A 20794-nucleotide genomic window follows, 5' to 3' on the forward strand; every position below is an offset into this window, starting at 1 on the left:
CGACTGCTCTCCACGGTTTCAGGGCTGTGACACATTTCTGATTGACCGTGAGACGAAGCCGACCGGACGCCCATGCTTGACGCGGGACGCGCACTTTCAGCCAGAACTGCAGTGGGCGCATACATAGCAGACCCAGCTGCAGAACTGATGACGCTGAGGCCATGAGACCCAGCATTTTCTGAAATTTTTTATTATTTTTTTTTTTTTTTGAGCGGGACAGACGCGCCGCAGCGGAACGAGCCCGCTGTGCGCTGAATGTCTGCTGCGCGCTGTGGTGACAGCCGCGCTATCATTGACAGCGAGTCCAATTCTGTGCCCAGGAAGGAAGTTTTCTCACTGGGGTACAGGGAGCTCTTCGCCCAATTGACTCTGAGACCCAAATTCTCGAGGTGATCGAGTAACATGGTCGTATGCTGTACAAGCACTGAGCGAGACTGCGCTAGAATCAGCCGATCGTCCAAATAGTTCAGTATGCGCACGCCTTTCAGTCTGAGAGGAACGAGCGCTGCGTCCATGCACTTCGTAAATGTACGGGGTGCCTGGGACAAACCGAACGGCAGGACTGTGTACTGATATGCCTGGCCCTCGAAGGCGAATCTCAAAAATCGCCTGTGACGTGACGCTATCTGTATTTGTCTTTCAGATCCACTGACACGAACCAGTCTACTTGGCGAACTTGCGCGAGGATTTTTCTGGTCGTGAGCATCCTGAACCGACGCTTCACCAGCGCTTTGTTCAGTTGCCTTAGATCTAATATGGGTCTGTGACCACCGTCTTTTTTCGGTACCAGGAAATATCTGCTGTACAGCCCTCCATCGCTTTGAGCTTGAGAAAGGGGCTCTATGACCCCTTTGCTCAATAGTTTCGCCACTTTGGCTCGAAGCAGGTGTGCTGCTTCTGTCTGCATTGTGGCTGTATAGCGGCGCGGGCGTCGGTGAAAATGTAGCGAATAGCCTCCTTTTATAATGTCCCCATTTCGAAACCCCTGGGAGCTTTTCCCATGCGTTTGCATGAATAGCTAGAGGTTGAATACGAAGCGTGCTCCGTTCTTTCAGTAACAGAGTGGTTTCGGTGTGCTGTGGCACCAGAGACGTGCTCGTGACATTCGGGGCGTGGGGCACGCTGATAGCGGGAACTATTATGTCTGTGTGTGGATGTGGTTGTGTGGCAACAGGCACATTTAACACACTGCAAACACCGTTCGCCTGCATGCACGTTAGTTTCGTTTTTACAGAAACCTTGGGGCGTGCATAATGTGATGTCTGTGGGCACTGAGAAGTGGGCACGTTTACCACATGTGAAGCGCAATCGATCTGAGCCGATTTTATGTGCACGAGATCTGTGTGACAGGCTGTGCTTGTGTGTAGAGATGAGCACTGGGCATTCTTACTACACGCGAAACACCATCGGCCGTGGCCGGGACTCCAGAAAATACACTCTATTGGGGGTTTATCTGGGTAGCCGTGAAAACAACCTTTGTGTGCAGGCAAGCGGGCGACAGAACCGGCTTGTTGGCTGCAGCAAACACTGGAACAGTCACATTTAACACACTCCAAACCTTGTTCGCTTGCATGGAGCGAATGCACGTTGATTTCATGCAAAACGTGCTCGTGACATTTGAGGCATGGGGCACGCTGATAGCGGGAACTATTATGTCTGTGTGTGGATGTGGCTGTGGGGCAGCGGGCACATTTAACACACTCCAAACAACGTTCGCCTGCATAGAGCGAATGCACTTTTGGTTTCGTTTTTACAGAAACCGTTTGACGTGCATAATGTGGTGTCTGTGGGCACTGTGAAGCGGGCACATTTACCACGTGTGAAGCACAATCGATCTGAGTCGATTTTATGTGCGCTGTGCTTGTGTGTAGAGATGAGCACTGGTTAGTGGGCATTCTTACGACACGTGAAACACCATCAGCCGTGGCCGGTTGTGAAGCGCAATCGATCTGTGTCGATTTTATGTGCGCTGTGCTTGTGTGTACGTTAGAGATGAGCACTGGTTAGTGGGCATTCTTACGACACGTGAAACACCATCGGCCGTGGCCGGTTGTGAAGCGCAATCGATCTGAGTCGATTTTATGTGCGCTGTGCTTGTGTGTAGAGATGAGCACTGGTTAGTGGGCATTCTTACGACACGTGAAACACCATCGGCCGTGGCCGGGACACCAGACAATACACTCTATTGGGGGTTTATCTGTGTAGCCGTGGGAACGACTTTTGTGTGCAGGCAAACGGGCGACGGAGCCGGTTTGTTGGCTGCAGAAAACACTGGAACAGTCACATTTCCTGGGACTGGACGAGCGAACAACTTTGGTGGGGGTCCGGCAACAGCGGGACTCGTACACCGTCGTTTTCCTAGTTGTGCTAGGACGATTTCGGAGGCTCAGGTTTCAACTCCATCCTGGGCCGCAGGCCGCGTCTGACAGGGCGGCGGCCAGACGAGAAAAACGTCAGAAAGCGTTAGCCACGGGTGCCTCTCAGCATGCGCGTTCCCGCTTTGGCGGGAAACGGAAATCCTCTTCCTCCTTCATGGCCCCCCTCGTCAGCGGCGTCGATGGAAGCGGTGGCATACAGCGGCCGCTTTACGTCCGGAACAGAGGCTGACGAGGTCGATGAAGCAGGCGGGCGAACCGGCGAGCTTTGTCGGCTGGGGGAAGGGTCCGGGGCCCGCTGGGCACGGCGCTTTTTTACGGCGCGACACCGCGCGGGCGGGGGAGCAGTCTCAGTGAAGAAGGCAAGGCAAGTCCTCAGAGTCGCCATTGGCATCTGCACGAGCCGTATGAAAGCATCTTTAAAAAGACGCTTTGCTATTTTTTAGAGAAACAGTGTGTATCGCAGCGGCGACACACACTGTAGATTATAAAGGATATAGGCGCCGGAAAGCGCAGCAGGAAGGCACGGAAGGCGGCGTGGCCAGCAGCTCCAATGGCTCGTCCCGCTGAGATGCTTGCAGTCGACGGCGGCTTCTTCTCCGACTCCAGCGATGCGTGTGCTTCGCTTGAAGGATGAAAAAATCAGTGTGTAGCTACCTTCGAGTGATATTTATAGGCTTGGATCACGCCACTTTGGGCGGGAGATGACGTATTAGGCGCGAAATGCCCTCATTGGAGCCGGCACCGCGCCAGGCCTCACTCGATAGGTGCTGCAGTTGCAGCAGAGCAGCCAATAGGCACGCGAGCCGCCTCGCCTATGTCTGCACACTGCAGCAACGCGTTTTACATTAATACAAAATTAAGGATAATTTTTTGGCTTCAATATCTCTCGCGGAAAGGATTTTCCCCAAGCGTAAGATACTTACGCAGTACGAGAGACCTCTCGTAAGAGAACCAAAGATTATCCGTTATCTAAAAGCTTTTTCAGCCGAGGAATGGTCCAAGATTGCAGTAGAGAGGTGATCAGCGCTTCTTAAAACTTTCAAACAGCGTTTATTGGTGGTTTTAAACAATTAAAGATTCTGCAACAAATTTTACTTTTGGGGGGTTGAATAATTTTGAACATGAACGTTTAAAGCAATTTGATTTTTTTTTTTCCACTATTTATCAATTTATTTTCTCATAATTACTCAAATGTGTATTAAAATACTTTATCTAATAGTGTACTAATGCCTTTGTAGATTTGTTTTTAGAAAAACAAATTATCTGGAACAAAATGTCTTGCATGTCAAGGGGGTTGAATAATTTCGATTGCAACTGTATATATATTTTTTTTCAAGGGTCATCTGATACTCTTACACTCACCTTATTTGATGTGTGACCAAAATTTACAGTTAATTTAGTGCAACATAACAGTGCATTCTGGTGCCTGTTATGAGGCAACTTTTGCAAAAATGGTGCTAGTATAGACAAAATACTGTAGACAGACACAACAGTACTCCTACAAAACTTTTTGAACACTTTTTAGGGTTAGTTGCATGAAATTGTGGGTAACATTTTATTTAAAGGTGTCCTTGTTACATGTTACATTTACTTACTATAATAATAACAATTCATTATGTGTAATTACATGCACGTAAACCTGTATGGTGGTGTATTAATGAGCTGTTTGTGTTCTGTAGGATGATGTCAACTGAAAGCGCAAATAGTTTCACTCTAATTGGAGAAGCTTCAGATGGAGGAACTATGGAGAACTTAAGTCGAAGGCTGAAAGTATGGACTTAATACAAAACAGCACTATACAACTATACACAATTAGTTGTTGTTATTATTTAGACTTATTTAATTGTACTTTGCAAGCCTAAAAATAAATGTTTATTTTAAGTAGATTTTTTTTTTTAATTTAATACAAACAATGAGTCAAGGTGTGATACCAAACTGGACCACACAGATATGCCACAAGACATGCCAGTCACCTTGATCTGACTGCATATACAACCAGAATGAGTTTTATTTTACCATTGTGGGCACTGCCACCGCATCTGCAAAATGCATTTGCGCTTTTGATCGCTAAGTGGCGTTTTAACCACAGATTTGACAAGTTACCAGTTATCTGCCTTGCAGGCAGCAGATAATCTAAGAAAAACACTGTTGTTAAAATAATTCATATTCACAAAAGCACTGTATTTTTATACAGTACATGGGAATATTAAAAGTGCTAGTCTGTGAGATTTTTGTGTTAATATTGTCACATTACTTATTATTTGTCACAAATACAAATATGTAAATTTATTTTAACAGTGAGAGACAGAACAACAACCAAAAATCCAGAAAAACACATTTCAAAAAAGTTGATGTGCATTTTAATAGGTGAAATAAGTATTTGATCCCCTATCAATCAGCAAGATTTCTGGCTCCCAGGTGTCTTTTATACTGGTAATGAGCTAAGATTAGGAGCACTCTCATTAAGGGACTGCTCCTAATCTTGTTGCTCCTAATTACTTGAAGCAATCAATCAATCAGATTCCAAACTCTCCACCATGGCCAAGACCAAAGAGCTGAGCAAGGATGTCAGGGACAAGATTGTAGACCTACACAAGGCTGGAATGAGCTACAAGACCATCACCAAGCAGCTTGTTGAGATGATGACAACAGTTGGTGCGATTATTTGCAAATGGAAGAAACATAAAATAACTGCCAGTCTCCCTCGGTCTGGGGCTCCATGCAAGATCTCACCTCATGGAGTTCCAATGATCATGATAACGGTGAGGAATCAGCTTAGAACTACACGGGAGGATCTTGTCAATGATCTCAAAGCAGCTGGGACTAGAGCTGAAACGATTCCTCGAGTAACTCGATTACAAAAAATGATCGAGGCAAATTCCTCTGCCTCGAAGCCTCTTTTAATTTATTTTAAAGCTCACGTCTCGTTTTTTTCGCAATGATTTTGTTTGTGTGACAATGCGCTTACGTCACCCACAAAGTGAAAGGAAACTTAAAGGCTGTATCAGCGATTCTAGGCTGAAACATAAAGTGTCACATTCAGCTGATCTTTCTTCACGATCCGCTCGCTGCCTGCCCCATAAATCAGCTGTAAAAAAAAAACAGTCTCTCTGGTCAGCCTAGGGTCCGAGGTATGCCAAAAAAACAATCGGTGCTATTAACCTTTGCACAGAAAAACAAACAGTGTTCCAACCAATCAGCGTCAGGGTGTTGGTGTTGTGGACTTTCGCTCCATCTCCCTCACATCCCTGCACCAGTACGAAAGTCGCACCGAAAGTGGTAGCACCGATTGTTTTTTTGGCATATCTCGGACCCTAGGCTGACCAGAGAGACGCGTTTTTTTTTACAGCCGACTTATCGGGCAGGCAGCGAGCGGATCGTGAAGAAAGATCAACTGAATGTGACACTTTATGTTTCAGGCTTGAAATCGCTGATGCAACCTTTAAGGAAGGAGTCAGCTGTAATTTTATTTGAGGGCGTGGGCGCGGACTAGTGCTGGCTGCAAAATGGAAGGTAGTGATAACAATGGCGACGAGCAAAGAGAAGAAACAAACAGGAGAAAACGACAGAAAATGTCCAAGGTTTGGGATAATTTCAAATTGAAAAGTAAAGAGAACGCTGTGGTGTGTGTCCATTGCAAGATCGAGCTAGCATACCACAGCAGCATATCGTCCATGCTGGCTGTCACCAAGGTTCTAATAGTTTTGGATTTTTTATTAGTTTTAGTTTTTATTTCGTTTTGACTTTTTGTTTTCAAATTCAGTTAGTTTTAATTAGTTTTAGAGGCAGATTTACTAGTTTTTATTAGTTTTTATACTTTGAAATTGCTTAGTTTTAATTTAGTTTTTATTAGTTACAGTGTTAGTTTTATTTTTTTTTTTATTTTTTTTTTTGTAAATTAGGATATTTGTCAGGTGCATGATTCGCAGACAGACTATTGACACGTGACATCACAGACTACGTGGTGCCGTACGGGTAAAACACCTGGCATAAAACAGGCAATGTGAAGTAGCCTAAATAGATTTTTATTTCAACCCAAAAGGCTTATGTTGTAATAATGGCGGCCCCCAAAGGTAAATTTAATCAACTTAGGGTTGTACTTAATAGTGCTGTTCGGGCACCAGACAAGGCAAAGATTCCAAATTTTGCCAAATAAAAAAAAATAATACACAACACAAACATCAGATGAGAATGAAGTGGAAAACAATATATTTACTTTTTTTTTTTTTCGTTTTCACAGCATTAATAATAAAAAAAAAAAAAAAACATGAATTCATTGAGAAAAAGGATTTTCACTTGCTCAATTCAAAAAGTCCAATAGAAAGTGAAACCATAAAAAAGAACACTGTTTCGTTTTTAACTCAACTGGAAACTCTTAAAGTTCACCGTTTTCACACATCACAAGACAAAAATCAAAAATGAGAAAATAAATTTAGGTTCGATCAGTTTGCAGTGTGTGTTGTGTGAGTGCGGGAGCGGGAGTTTTCGTGCAGTGTGTGTGCGCATCTGCTGCGTGAAGCAGGCAGCGTCTGGTCGGCCAACCAATTTACAGGCCGGGACACAAATCTTTGGAGCTTCAGCGGAGTTTTATCAGAAGAAGAGAAACTATAGCACCTGCGGCAGGCGAACCAGGCTGGACTTAAGTTGCAACCGGTATTAATGCACCACCAATTTTCTCCGATGTTTTGGCGTTCACACTCGGTCTGCGCAAGCAAACAATCTAACACCTTTGGTCACAGTTTCTTTCAGGTACCGTTTCCTTCACGTTTTTTTCCTTCCGCTCACTCCCAGACTTCCGTTTTAATTAGTGGGCAAGGTGCAAACGCCGGTATAGATTTGGATCCATATCGCCACAATGTATTTACAAAGACGAAAACGAAGGACGTTTTTGCTATAATATTAGTTAGTTTAAGTTCGTTTTGTATACACACAAAACAGTTTAAGTTAGTTTTCGCTTTTTTTTAAACTCTCGTTTTTATTTTTATTTCAGTTAACGAAAATGCTTTTTCAATTCTAGTTTTAGTTTTTTCGTTAGTTTTCGTTAACTATAATAACCTTGGCTGTCACCCGAAACAAGGTAAATTCAATGTAACTTAGCGTTAAATCAGTGTGATTGCTAGTCGAGATGAAGGCTGTTAAATAATGTATGTCAATTATGTAAGGGATAAACCACGATGGCCAGTGCAATTGTGTGAAAATATAATTTACCGCACGACGGATCTCCGTCTACACCACACAACCGAAAATGCCATATGGCCATTCATGCATGTACAACCATAGATATGTATAGATAGATTCCCTATTGTTGAGATGGAGGACGTGCTTGGAGTGGTCAAAAGGGAATCTACTTATACATATCTATGGCTACAGCAACGAGCATGATGTTATTGTTTGCACGGTCGTCAAGGATACGCAGAGAAAATGTGGGCAGCCACACCACCGTTTTCAAAAGTCTCCGTTTTGGTCCGTTTACTCTGAGGCCCCGTTTACACGAAGGGAAAACGCAGATATTTCCCTGCGGTTTGGCCTCTCATTTACACGAAAACCCCGTTTTTATCACAGAAAACGATTATTTCTAAAAACTCCGGCCAAAGTGGATAAATTAGAAAACGCCGTTTTCACGTTGTAGTGTGGACTGTGAAAAAGGAGGCTTTTGAAAACGATGACGCATATTTATAGTCATGTGACGCATATTGTACCAATAGATATCGTACTCGGTTACTAACGTAACCTCGGTTCTCTCAGAGAGGGAACGAGTACTGCGTAAGCTTACGCTTGGGGAAAATCCTTTCCGCGAGAGATATTGAAGCCAAAAAATTATCCTTAATTTTGTATTAATGTAAAACGCGTTGCCGCAGTGAGCAGACATAGGCGAGGCGTATTGCGTGCCTATTGGCTGCTCTGCAGCAACTGCAGCACCTATCGAGCGAGGCTTGGCGCGATGCCAGCTCCAATGAGGGCATTTCGCGCTAATACGTCATCTCCCGCTGAAAGTGGCGTGATCCAAGCCTATAAATATCGCTCGAAGGCAGCTACACTCTGGTTTTTTCATCATAAAAGTGCCCAGAGCACGCGCTTGCACGGCAAGGTACGCAGTACTCGTTCCCTCTCTGAGAGAACCGAGGTTACGTTAGTAACCGAGTACGTTCTCTTACGAGAGGTCTCTCGTACTGCGTAAGCTTACGCTTGGGACCCCATGTAAAACGCCGTGCATGCCAAGATCTGATACCATAGACCCGAGGGCGATAGCCCGGGGTTCATATAGTGCTTGAACGTGCTTGAACGTATAAGGGGATTAGGACCCTAGAAACACTGGCTCCTGGTGTATCCGGGCAGGTAAACGACCTGGATAAACTTGGAACATGGGTCTAGATATCTGTTAATATCTAGACTGATAGCAACTTGGCCTGTAGGGCGGGAACCTCCAAGTTGTAGAATCTTATGAATGTAGACGGAGAGGCCCAGCCTGCCGCCGTACAAATGTCTTGCAAGTTAATCCCACTCGACCAAGCCCACGACGAGGCCACGCCCCTCGTGGAATGTGCTCTGACACCCAGCGGGCATTGCATGCCCTTGGACTCGTACGCCAGTGCAATAGCATCCACTATCCATCTGGATAAAGTCTGTTTTGACGCAGCCATTCCTTTAGAATGCCCGTAAAACGAGACAAACAGCTGTTCTGTCTGTCTAAAAGCAGACGTGCGAGACACATAGACTCTTAGCGCTCTAACTGGACATAAGAGTCTCGCGTCAGCCTCTTCATCCACAACCGGTAGAGCAGACAGTGCGATGACCTGTGCTCGAAACGGTGTGTTAATAGACTTTGGCACATATCCATGCTTGGGTTTGAGTATAACTTTAGAGTCGTTAGGTCCAAACTCCATGCATGTCGCGCCCACGGAGAGCGCGTGCAAGTCTCCTACGCGCTTCACTGAAGCGAGCGCTAGGAGGAATATAGCCTTAAGAGACAGATATTTTAATTCAGCCGCCTGTAGTGGTTCGAATGGTCCGCCCTTCATAGCGTCCAGCACCACAGAAAGGTCCCACGTTGGGACTGAAGGCGGTCTGGGTGGATTTAATCTCTTAGCTCCTCTAAGGAAGCGTATGATTAAATCGTTCCTCCCTATTGACTGACCTAGCGTTGTCCTCGAGAACGCTGCTATGGCCGCCACATAAACTTTGAGCGTGGACGGGGACCTGCCCTTGTCCAGCAGCTCTTGTAGGAAGGAAAGTACATCTGTCACTCCACAGTCTGTGGGTGAAGATCCGCGGGCTGTGCACCAGTCCGCAAATATCGACCACTTCGAGGCATAGAGCCGTCTAGTAGATGGAGCCCTAGCCTGTGTGATCGTTGATATCACTCCTGTGGGGAGTTCATCATATATTCCCTGGTGACCCATACATGAAGGGACCACAGCTCGGGGTGAGGGTGCCAAATCGCACCGCCCGCCTGCGAGAGGAGGTCTCTCCTCACAGGTATTGGCCACGGTGCGATGCTCGTCATCTGCATCAGCGCTGGGAACCAAGGCTGGTTCCCCCAAAACGGCGCTATTAGCAGTATTGCACACCCTTCCTCCTTCACCCTCTCTATCACCTGAGGTAGGAGAGAGACTGGGGGAAAAGCATAAAGAGGACGGCGGGGCCACGCATGGGCTAGCGCGTCCTTGGCTTTGGAAAAGAATTCTAGACAATGAGCGTTGTCCTGAGATGCAAATAGATCTATCTCCGCTCTGCCGAATGTTTTCCATAATAGCTGCACCGTCTGAGGGTGCAGCGACCATTCGCCCGCCGGAACATTGTTCCTGGACAGTCTGTCTGGTCCTACATTTAGGGTCCCCCGCACGTGCGCTGCCCTCAGCGAGCGCAGGTTGCGATGAGCCCATACCAGAAGGCGTTCTGCAAGTGCATGTAGGTTTCTGGACCTGAGACCGCCCTGGCAATTTATGTAAGCCACTACCGATGTGTTGTCGGAGCGGACTAATACATGACTTCCCTTCAATAAGGGAAGAAAGTATGTCAGCGCATTCTCCACTGCCATCATTTCGAGGCAGTTGATATGCAGTGATTTCTCGCGTTCTGACCATAGGCCGAACGACGGTCTGCCCTCTAGCAGCGCTCCCCATCCCGAGGTGGACGCGTCCGTGGACACTACTTTCACCTTCGAGGGTCTCTCTAGAGTGACACCTTTTCGGTACCAGTCGGCTGCTCTCCATGGCATCAGGGCTGTAACGCAACTCTGATTGATCGTGAGACGGAGTCGACCGGACGCCCACGCTCGGCGCGGCACGCGCGCTTTCAGCCAGAACTGCAGTGGGCGCATGCAAAGCATCCCTAACTGTAGAACTGATGATGCTGAGGCCATAAGACCTAACACTCTTTGAAAGGTCTTGAGCGGGGCAGACGTGCTGCAGCAGAGCGCGCTCACTGCGCTCTGAATGTTCAGCGCGCGCACTGACGATAGCTTCGCTGTCATTGACAGCGAATCCAGTTCTATGCCCAGGAAGGAGATATTCTGGCTGGGGTTCAGCGAGCTTTTCTCCCAATTGACTTTCAAACCCAAGTTCTCGAGGTGATCGAGTAACATGGTCGTGTGCTCCCTGAGCATTGAGCGAGATTGCGCTAAAATCAGCCAATCGTCCAAATAATTCAGTATTCGCATGCCTTTCAGTCTGAGCGGGGCGAGCGCTGCGTCCATGCACTTCGTAAACGTACGGGGTGCTAGGGACAAACCGAATGGCAGGACTGTGTACTGATAAGCTTGGCCCTCGAAGGCGAATCTCAAAAATCGCCTGTGACGCGACGCTATCTGTATTTGAAAATACGCGTCTTTCAGATCCACTGACACAAACCAGTCTCCTCGGCACACTTGTGCGAGGATTTTCTTGGTTGTGAGCATTCTGAACTTTCGCTTCACCAGCGCTTTGTTCAGTTGTCTTAGATCTAGTATGGGCCTGACTCCCCCGCCTTTTTTCGGTATCAGGAAGTATTTGCTGTACTGCCCTCCTTCGCTCTGACCTTGAGACAGGGGTTCTATGACACCTTTGCTCAATAATGTGGTCACTTCGGCTCGTAGCAGGTGTGCTGCATCTGCCTGTATCGTGTAACGGCGAGGGCGTCGTCGAAACTGGAGCGAATAGCCTCTCTTTATGATGTCCAGCACCCATTTTGAAACCCCTGGGAGTTTTTCCCATGCATTTGCATGTAATGCAAGGGGGTGGGTGCGAAGCGCGCTCCGATCTGTTAATAACGGGGCCGCTTCGGTGTCTGTGACATGCAAGGCTCGGGGTACGCTGACCGCGGGGACTGCTATCTCTGTGTGTATATGTGGTTGCGTGGTAACGGGCACATTTAACACACTCGATGCAGCTTTTAGCCGCGTAGACGGGGCGTCGTCCGGTTTCGTTTTTACAGAAACCGTAAGACCTGCCTGAGGTGATATGTGTGGGCACTCTGGGGTGGGCACATATACCACATGTGAAGCGCAGTCGATTTGGGTCGACTTTATGTGCGCGGGGTTTGTATGACAGGATGTGCTTATGTGTAGTGATGGCAACTGGGCAGTGGACATGCGTGCTACACACAAAACACCTTCGGCCGTGGCCGGAATACCCGAAATTACACTCTTTTGAGGATTTATTTGGGTAGCCGTGAGAACGGCTTTTGTGTGCAGACAGGCAGGCTGCAGCGCCAGCCTGATGACTGCGGATGATGCTGGAACAGACACATTTCCTGGAGCTGAGCGAGCGAATACTTTCGGTGGGAGTCTGGCAGCCGCGGGACTCGCGCACCGGCGTTTTCCTAGCTGTACTAGGCCTGCTTCGGAGGGTTAGGTTTCAGCTCAACCTTGGGTCTCTGCGCACGCTCTCCGTGGCGGCGACCTGCAGAGCGGGAACGAGGTCTCGCTCCCTGCGTCTGGTGGCGTTGTGAGACGGCTGCAGCGGGCTGATGCTGGGGTCTAGAGCTCTGCGCTGGCGGCTTTGGGCGACCGGAAGAGCTAGACCGCTTAGGCAAGAAGTGCTTCATCGCCTGAGAAGTCTTCTGAACCTCAGCAAACCTCTCCGTGAAGTCCTTCAACGACGTGCCGAACAGACCCGTCGTGGAAAACGGCGCGTCGAGAAAGGCTGTGCGCTCGGACTCCGCCATCTCTGAGAGCGTGAGCCACAAGTGCCTTTCTGTCACCGTCAGCGCCGCCATGTTGCGTCCAATGGCCTGAGCTGCCGATTTGGTGGCACGGAGAGCGAGGTCCGTGGCGCTCCTCAAATCCGGCACGCAGATCGCGTCAGGGCCTTCCTCGTCCAGTTTTTGGAGAAGGTCTGCCTGGAAGATCTGCAGCGTGGCCATGGTGTGCAGCGCTGAGGCGGCCTGTCCCGCAGCGGCGAAAGCTCGGTGGAGCAGACTCGACGTCTGTCTGCAGGCTTTAGACGGTAGCGCCGGCTTAGCACGCCGTCCAGCTGAGGGCGGGCATAAGTGGGCCGCTATCGCCTCTTCCACCGGAGGTATCGCGAGGTATCCTCTACTCTCGGCGCCGTCAACCACAGAGAACGCCGGGGAGGAGGATGGGCGCACTCTCGCTGAGTAAGGGGCGCCCCAAGACTTTGCAAGCTCCTGGTGGAGTTCCGGAAGGAAAGGGGCCGGCTTTGCCTGCGACGTCCGCTCTCCTTTCGGCAGGAACCGGCCGTCCAGCCGGTTGTGAGCAGGCTGCTCCGGTGAGGACCACTCCAGGCCCAGGCTCGCCGTGGCTTGGGTTAAAATCCTCATGAGCTCTGACTCGATCGAGGCTCTCGCGCTGGGTGGGGCGCGGGCAGGGGGGGCGATGTCCGCAGAGTTCGCCCAATCCTCGCTGCCTGACGCTGCCTGCGAACAAGAATCCTCCTCCTCCTCCATTCCACTCCCCTCAACAGCGCCTTCGGCGGGGGCAGCGGCTGACAGCGGCTGCTCCGGATCCGGCACCGAGAAGGTGAATATCGGTGAAGCTAGCAGGCGCGCCGGCGAGCTTTGACGGCTGGAGGACGATTCTGGTAGCCTCTCGGCGCTTTTTACGGCGCGGCGCCGCAGTAGGCTTCGGAGCGGGCTGTGAGAAAAAGGCCAAGCGAGTCCTCAGAGTCGCCATGGCCAGAGACTCGCACTGAGGGCAACCTCCCTCGGCGAGCGCCATCACAGCGTGGTCCTCTCCCAGGCAGGAAACGCACACGGCGTGGCGGTCCCCGTCGCTGAGTGCAACTCCGCATGAGTCGCAAGAAGGCATCTTGAAAAAGACGCTGCTCTTTTAGAAGTGGTAGCAATAAAAGGATATAGGCGCCGGAAAGCGCAGCAGGAAGGCAGGAAGGCGGCGTAGCCAGCAGCTTCAGACTCGTCCCGCTGATGAGCTTTCAGTCGACGGCGGCTTCTTCTCCAGCTCCAGCGATGCGAAGGCGTCGCGTGAAGGATGAAAAAATCAGAGTGTAGCTGCCTTCGAGCGATATTTATAGGCTTGGATCACGCCACTTTCGGCGGGAGATGACGTATTAGGCGCGAAATGCCCTCATTGGAGCTGGCATCGCGCCAAGCCTCGCTCGATAGGTGCTGCAGTTGCTGCAGAGCAGCCAATAGGCACGCAATACGCCTCGCCTATGTCTGCTCACTGCGGCAACGCGTTTTACATTAATACAAAATTAAGGATAATTTTTTGGCTTCAATATCTCTCGCGGAAAGGATTTTCCCCAAGCGTAAGCTTACGCAGTACGAGAGACCTCTCGTAAGAGAACTATGTTTACACCAGTAATTGTGCCTGTGCTATTCACACACTGCTGCTAAAGAGATTTACCTTGTACACTCTTCAAATTACAGTCCTAAAAATGATGACGGAAAATTTACTCACAGTTGCTGTCCTGCAAAACATGACGACAACTGCTTTTCAGATAAAATATGAATGAGCGTGATATAGCCGCGTCAGTGGATAATGAGATATTTCCGTAAATTATCCCGCCAGAAGAATTGCGTGAAAACTTAATACGTCTGTATAATTTTGGAGGCTTTACGCATGCGCAGTAAGGCGAATTTGATGTTTTCCTACGTTTCAGTGTGGATGAGAAACTTTTGGAAAACGCTTGGAAACGCTAGTGTGGACGGAGAGCGTTTTAAAATGAAAACTCCGTTTTCAAATGTATCCGGATTAATGTAAACGTAGCCTGAAACGCAACACCGGAGTTTTTAAACTAAAATGGGGTCTACACACTGATCTATATAGACCAGTGGGTCTACAGCGTTTTCAAAAGTCTCCGTTTTCGAGGGTTGAAATCGACGGAGTAGTGTAAACGACATGCGCAACATTAACCGTAGCAAAAGTTATAAGTTTTAAAACATATAGTTTTATTGGCTTAAAGCACTCCATGTGAAACCATGCATGGATTTTTGTTTTGCCTCCTAAATGCCACAAAGCATTCAAAGAAGAAGACAGTAAAGGCTTATGTTATGCCTGAGCTGTAGATTTTGAAACTTTTAGTTCTGAAAGTTAAGTTTCAAGACTTAAAGGCAGTGTTTTTGTATTACTATTAATAATTTATTTTAATGTATGCCTTAGTTTTGATAATTAAAAAAGTAGTTTGAAAGTTATTTTTATTTGTTTTTGTCTCTCAGAAAATGCTTTATTTTAAACCCATAATTTATATCACTTAATTCATCTCAGTCAACTTTGTTATTGTTCACAGTACAAGCACAGACAGTAAAAAAAGGTAGTAACTAAATGCTTATTTTTAATGGAAAATATTGTTGCATACTATGCATTAAAAAAATAAAAATGTAGATTAAGAAACCTGTCTTATTTTCTCTTGTATATTTAATATTGCTCTTTAATTAAGCAAAATATGTTTTATCCGATTACTAAAATATTCGATAGCTACAGCCCTAGCTGGGACCATAGCCACCAAGAAAACAATTGGTAACACACTACGCCATGAAGGACTGAAATCCTACAGTGCACACAAGGTCCCCCTGCTCAAAAAAAGCACATGTACAGGCCTGTCTAAAGTTTGCCACTGAACATCTGAATGATTCAGAGGAGAATTGGGTGAAAGTGTTGTGGTCAGATGAGACCAAAATTGAGCTCTTTGGCATTAACTCAAGTCGCCGTGTTTAAGAAATGCTGCCTATGACCCCAAGAACACTATCCCCACCATCAAACATGGAGGTGGAAACGTTATGCTTTGTGGGTGTTTTTCTGCTAAAGGGGACAGGACAACTGCACCGCATCAAAGGGACGATGGATGGGTGAGAACCTCCTTCCCTCAGCCAGGGCATTGAAAATGTGTCAGGGATAGGTATTCCAGCATGACAGTGACCCAAAACACACAGCCAAGGCAACTAAGGAGTGGCTCAAGAAGAAGCATATTAAGGTCCTGGGGTGCCCTAGCCAGTCTCCAGACCTTAATTCCATAGAAAATCTGTGGATGGAGCTGAAGGTTTGAGTTGCCACTTGGAGAGGATCTGCATAGAGTGGGACAAAATCCCTCCTGAGATGTGTGCAAACCTGGTGGCCAACTACAAGAAACGTCTGACCTCTGTGATTGCCAACAAGGGTTTTGCCACCAAGTACTAAGTTATGTTTTGCGAAGGGGTCAAATACGTATTTCATTCATAAAAATGCAATTCAATTTATAACTTTTTTGAAATGCATTAAAATTATAGATTGATCATTTCTTTGTCAGTGGGCAAATGTACACAATCAGCAGGGGATCAAATAATTTTTTCCCTCACTGTCAATGTATTAATGTTAACATGTAAATACTTTATATAGAATTCTTCTAGCATAAAGGGGTATTTAAAGGTGTGTAAAGAGGCCTAGAGTTCTATAACAGCAATGTATAGGAAAGGTAGCATAGTTTGAGTGGATGAATGGATAAGAATAGGGGGTTCATGCATATGTTTTTCCTGCAGGTGACAAGTGATCTGTTTGATATCATGTCTGGTCAGACAGACATTGATCACCCACTGTGTGAGGAGTGCACAGACACACTACTGGACCATCTGGACACACAACTCAGCATCACAGAAAATGAGTGCCAGAATTACAAGTTAGTATCACTAACATCTCAAGTAACCTGCTGCTGTTTTTCTTTCTTATTCTGTGAGGAGTATGTGTCATTTTTAGTCAATACATGCCTGACATCATTGACTTCAGCAGATCACTCAATTGTTAGGAGCTGTTTAGAGCTGCTGTCTCAACTACCAGAAGAGGAGGAAGCCAGTTTACTGAATGCACTGCATCAGCTGAAACAGGAGGAGGAATCTCTGATCCTGGAGCTGGAGAGCATTGAGGTGCAACGTGAAGCCGTGGCCAAAGAGCTGGCCGAGGGACGCAACCATAGCCAGCTGATGGACACAGAAGAACTTCAGTGCGTATGGATGAAAATATTTACTAAAAAGTCATATTATTCTTTCTTTCTTTTTTTGGCCTTTATTTTACAGGATAGTAGAGAAATGACAGGAAAGTTCAGGGGAAGAGAGAGAGGGGGGCACTGGACTGAGACTTGTATTACTTTGCTTGCATTATAAAATATACATAAAGCATTCTGTGTTGAAATGTACTTCTCAAACTGTTAAGATCAGACATATATAAGTGATAGAAACTGACAGATTTTGGGTGAAGATAGTCATTTTATTTTCTAAAATACAAGGGCTGTCTATACAGCCATGTAATATGAAAAATAGAGACATTTATTAAAGAAGATCACCTTTGAAAGTCAAAGATATCAGACCATCAGTGAGATTCAGGAAAATATGACAAGGCAGCCAATGGCAATTCTAACAAAGGACTTCGCACAGTGTTTTAAACAGTGGAAGAAATGCTGGGAGATTACTGAGGCGTCATTGTCCTGTGTACAATGTTTTTTGTATCTTTTATCTTCTTCGATAAAAATCTCTATTTTTCATGTTAAATGCTGGATACTTTCCAAACAGCCCTCGTGTGTCATACATGATTTGCAGTTATAGTTGTAATAGTAGCATTTTTGTAGTCCATTGAAAATTATTTTCTTTGAAGAATATGGAAAAATGTATTCCTCATGATGCAATTTTTTTTTAATCTGTTTAAATGCATTTGTCATCTCTGTTTGTTTGTTTCTGTCTCAGGTATCAGAAAGAGTACTGCGAGTTTAAAAGACAGCAGCTGGAGTTAGATGATGATCTTAAGAGTGTGGACAATCAAATGCGTTACTGTCAGATTCAGCTGGACAGACTCAAGAAGACCAACGTTTTCAATGCCACCTTTCATATCTGGTTTCTCATATCTCTTTTTAAAAACTTGTTTTCTATATTGTTTTAGGACTGCCATAAAAACAGACATATGCATTTGATTAAGCATATATTTTCAAAACAGAATTGTGTAACCTTTAAAATCAGGTTTTGCTTAACCCACTTTTGCAAAATTGTGGATATAAACATATTTAATTTTTTCTTTTTCTCAGGCACAGTGGGCAGTTCGGAACAATAAATAACTTCCGCCTAGGCAGATTACCCAGTGTACCAGTGGAATGGAATGAGATCAACGCAGCCTGGGGTCAAACTGTACTTCTGCTGCATGCGCTTGCAAATAAGATGGGACTATGCTTTCAGAGGTGATCGGATAAGAAAAAAATATTCACCACTAGATAGATAAAGCTTGTAGACAAACTTTGCAGTAATCTCTAGCTGCTGGTCTTTTCAGGATTTAGTTTGTTGTTAGATAATTCTGTTTATGGTAAATTATGGCATTTTCCATAAAAATTGGTTTGTTAGAGTGAGTTATGAGACGCATCTGAAATTGTTCCAAAATGGCAGACGATAGGACTTATATAGGGTGTATTGGCTACTTTATAGTATATAGCAGCTTAAACATTTTAACAACATTACGCTCATGGCAACATTGTGCTTGTTACAGTGAACATTACAAAGTAGTCTAAAAATCTATTTTAGTTTACATTTGTAAAATCATTATTGCAGCATTCTGTCAATGTAAGGGCCCATTCACAGCAAAAATGTATATATAATATATAATGTATCTATAATGTTAACTACATTAGTGTCCACACTCATGTTAACAACTCTGTTTATACTAAGCTGGTGCTGTAATTATGTGAATAATAGATATGTGGACTTCTCTTAGAGTTGGAAGTCTCTTAGTTATAACTAGCATTTAACTTTATCATTATAGTTATCATTTTAGTGCAGACAGCTCTTATGTCTATGGGAATTTTAGCTTGTTTTTAATTCTGTAAGGTCTGATGTAAATTCATAGATGTAGCTTGAGAGCTTTACACATTCCAGACTCATTTGTCAACTTAATAGCTCAAAATCATATAGTACATTAGAAATAGAAAGGAACATCCATTTACTAATGGCAAACCTGACACCACGCATCCAGTATAGACAGCATAATTTCCAAGCCATTGCAAAGCCAACATGATTAACATAAATTTTTTTTTTTTTCTCTCTTTGTAGATATCGACTAGTTCCTTATGGAAACCATTCCTATTTGGAATCTCTCACAGATAAGTCCAAGGTGGGTGCCACATATAAACTTTGATCAATAAATGAAGGAAAAAATATTTTATTTGGTTTATTTTTTTAGTTTTTTTGCAGGGTTTCTCTGGTAAGTACAACAGTGGTCTTGGAATTTATATTGCTGCTATGTTGTAAAAGTGCATGACAGGTTCTTGTCCTAGAGTAGGGGTGTCAAACTCAAATCCTGGAGGGCCACAGCCCTGCAGAGTTTAGCTTCAACCCTAATTAAATACACCTGATCCAGCTCCTTCAGTCCTTCAGGCTTATTTGAAAACATCTCTGTTATGAAAGTTACTTCTAAAAGTAATGCATTACTATATTGAGTTACTCCCTAAAAAAGTAACTAATTACATTAGTTCCCCTTCAGTCGAATCACTTCGACGTTACATTGGGATCTCGCCTGAGAGACCAATCATCTCTGAGCCTTATTCAAAAGGCCAATGAACATTGGCGAGTGGTATTTGCATGCCGAACCACTCCCCCGTGCTTACGGGTATAAAGAGGGCGGCATTACAACCACTCATTCAGACTTTTGCTTTCAGAGCCAATGGTTCGAGCCTTTTTTTTCTCTGCGATTTCACAGAAATCCTACTACAAGAGTTCTTCAGAGTTCATGCTCCCTCCTGCTGCTGTGCTGCCCAACTAAAAGAGTGTTTCTGAAAGAGTATTGTTTGGCAGCCGCCAGCTTGTCCTGCGGGCGGCCGTTTTCACGGCCACAAAAAGCCTTTGCAAATCCAGCGAGCAGCCCCGGCTCCTCCCTGGGCAACCGGGATCACAAAAGAGCAATTTCTCGCGGCCGATTAAGACGTTCTGGATGTGGTAGTTTCCTTTCCTCAGCGGACGGACATAAACCGCTGCCTCACGTGTTTGGGCTTCGAGCACGCTGACGCGGCGTTCATGGATGGTGCATGCCCACACTGTGAAGGTATGACCACGGCCACACTGAAGTCCCGCCGCTCGTTTGCGAGCTGGCTCCCCCCGCCTTCCTCCCGCGGTCGATCGTTGAGCCACCAATGCTTTTCGGCCACCGTGCTGAGGCCCGGGGGGACATTCAAATCATGGTAGAGAACGCTCCGCCGGCTCAAAAAGCCCTGCGGACTTCTCTACCTCAGCATGACCCCGTCGAGTTCCCGCAGCAGTACGCTTCCCCGCCCGCCGGGCCGAGCGTCTCCTTCGGTGCTCCTGCAGAGGACGAGATGTCTATCGCAGCATCAGAGGGAGAGTCAGACGGTGACGCATCTCTTCCCTCGGCACAGCGCCGGCCCGCGGTCGCTGCCCCCTCGGAGGCTGATGTCGAACTGTTGGCTATGCTTCTCCGGGAAGCCAGGGGGATCGGTTTGGAGGTTCCTGAAGAGCCCCCGGCCGATCCCTCTAGGCTGGATGACTGGTTCCTTTGGGAGGGCACCGGCGGCAGCGCCGCGCTCTCCCCGGTCCCTTTCTTCCCGGAGGTGCATGAGGAGCTGTCTAAATCATGGCGCGCTTCTTATTCATCCAGAGCAGCCCAGCTCCTCTCCCCTCGCCACTCTCGATGGCGGGGCGGCCAAGGGGTACGTGGCGATCCCCCAGGTCGAGCGCGCTGTCGCGGTGCACCTTTGTCCGCGGGGCGCTGCCACCTGGCGGGGCCCTCTGCGTCTCCCTTCCCGGGCGTGTAAGCTCTCGTCCACTCTCACGGGCCGGGCCTTCCACGCCGCTGGGCAGGCCGCCTCCGCCCTGCATGCCATGGCGACACTCCAGGTGTACCAGGCGCAGGCATTTAAACACCTGCATGAGAGTGGTCCCGACCAAGGGGTATTTGAAGAACTCCGCGCCGCCACCGACTTCGCCCTCCGGGCCACGAAGGTCACGTCGCGTTCCCTTGGTCAGGTGATGTCCACCTGCGTGGTCCAGGAACGCCACCTATG

General features: G+C 46.8%; 1 protein-coding gene across 2 annotated transcripts in view; it reads left to right on the forward strand.

The window, feature by feature from the left end:
• Positions 1 to 20794, forward strand: part of becn1 (beclin 1, autophagy related) — a 68106-nt gene that overhangs the window by 31813 nt on the left and 15499 nt on the right. For both annotated transcript variants that reach the window (XM_073828603.1, XM_073828602.1), the window contains 6 exons: positions 4058 to 4148; positions 16290 to 16426; positions 16553 to 16747; positions 17484 to 17630; positions 17819 to 17968; positions 18831 to 18891. In XM_073828603.1, coding sequence (XP_073684704.1) covers positions 4058 to 4148; positions 16290 to 16426; positions 16553 to 16747; positions 17484 to 17630; positions 17819 to 17968; positions 18831 to 18891 — 781 coding nt within the window. The remainder of the gene's footprint in view (positions 1 to 4057; positions 4149 to 16289; positions 16427 to 16552; positions 16748 to 17483; positions 17631 to 17818; positions 17969 to 18830; positions 18892 to 20794) is intronic.

The sequence above is a fragment of the Garra rufa genome, chromosome 22, assembly GCF_049309525.1.
Source record: "Garra rufa chromosome 22, GarRuf1.0, whole genome shotgun sequence".
NCBI classification, from domain to species: Eukaryota; Metazoa; Chordata; class Actinopteri; order Cypriniformes; family Cyprinidae; genus Garra; species Garra rufa.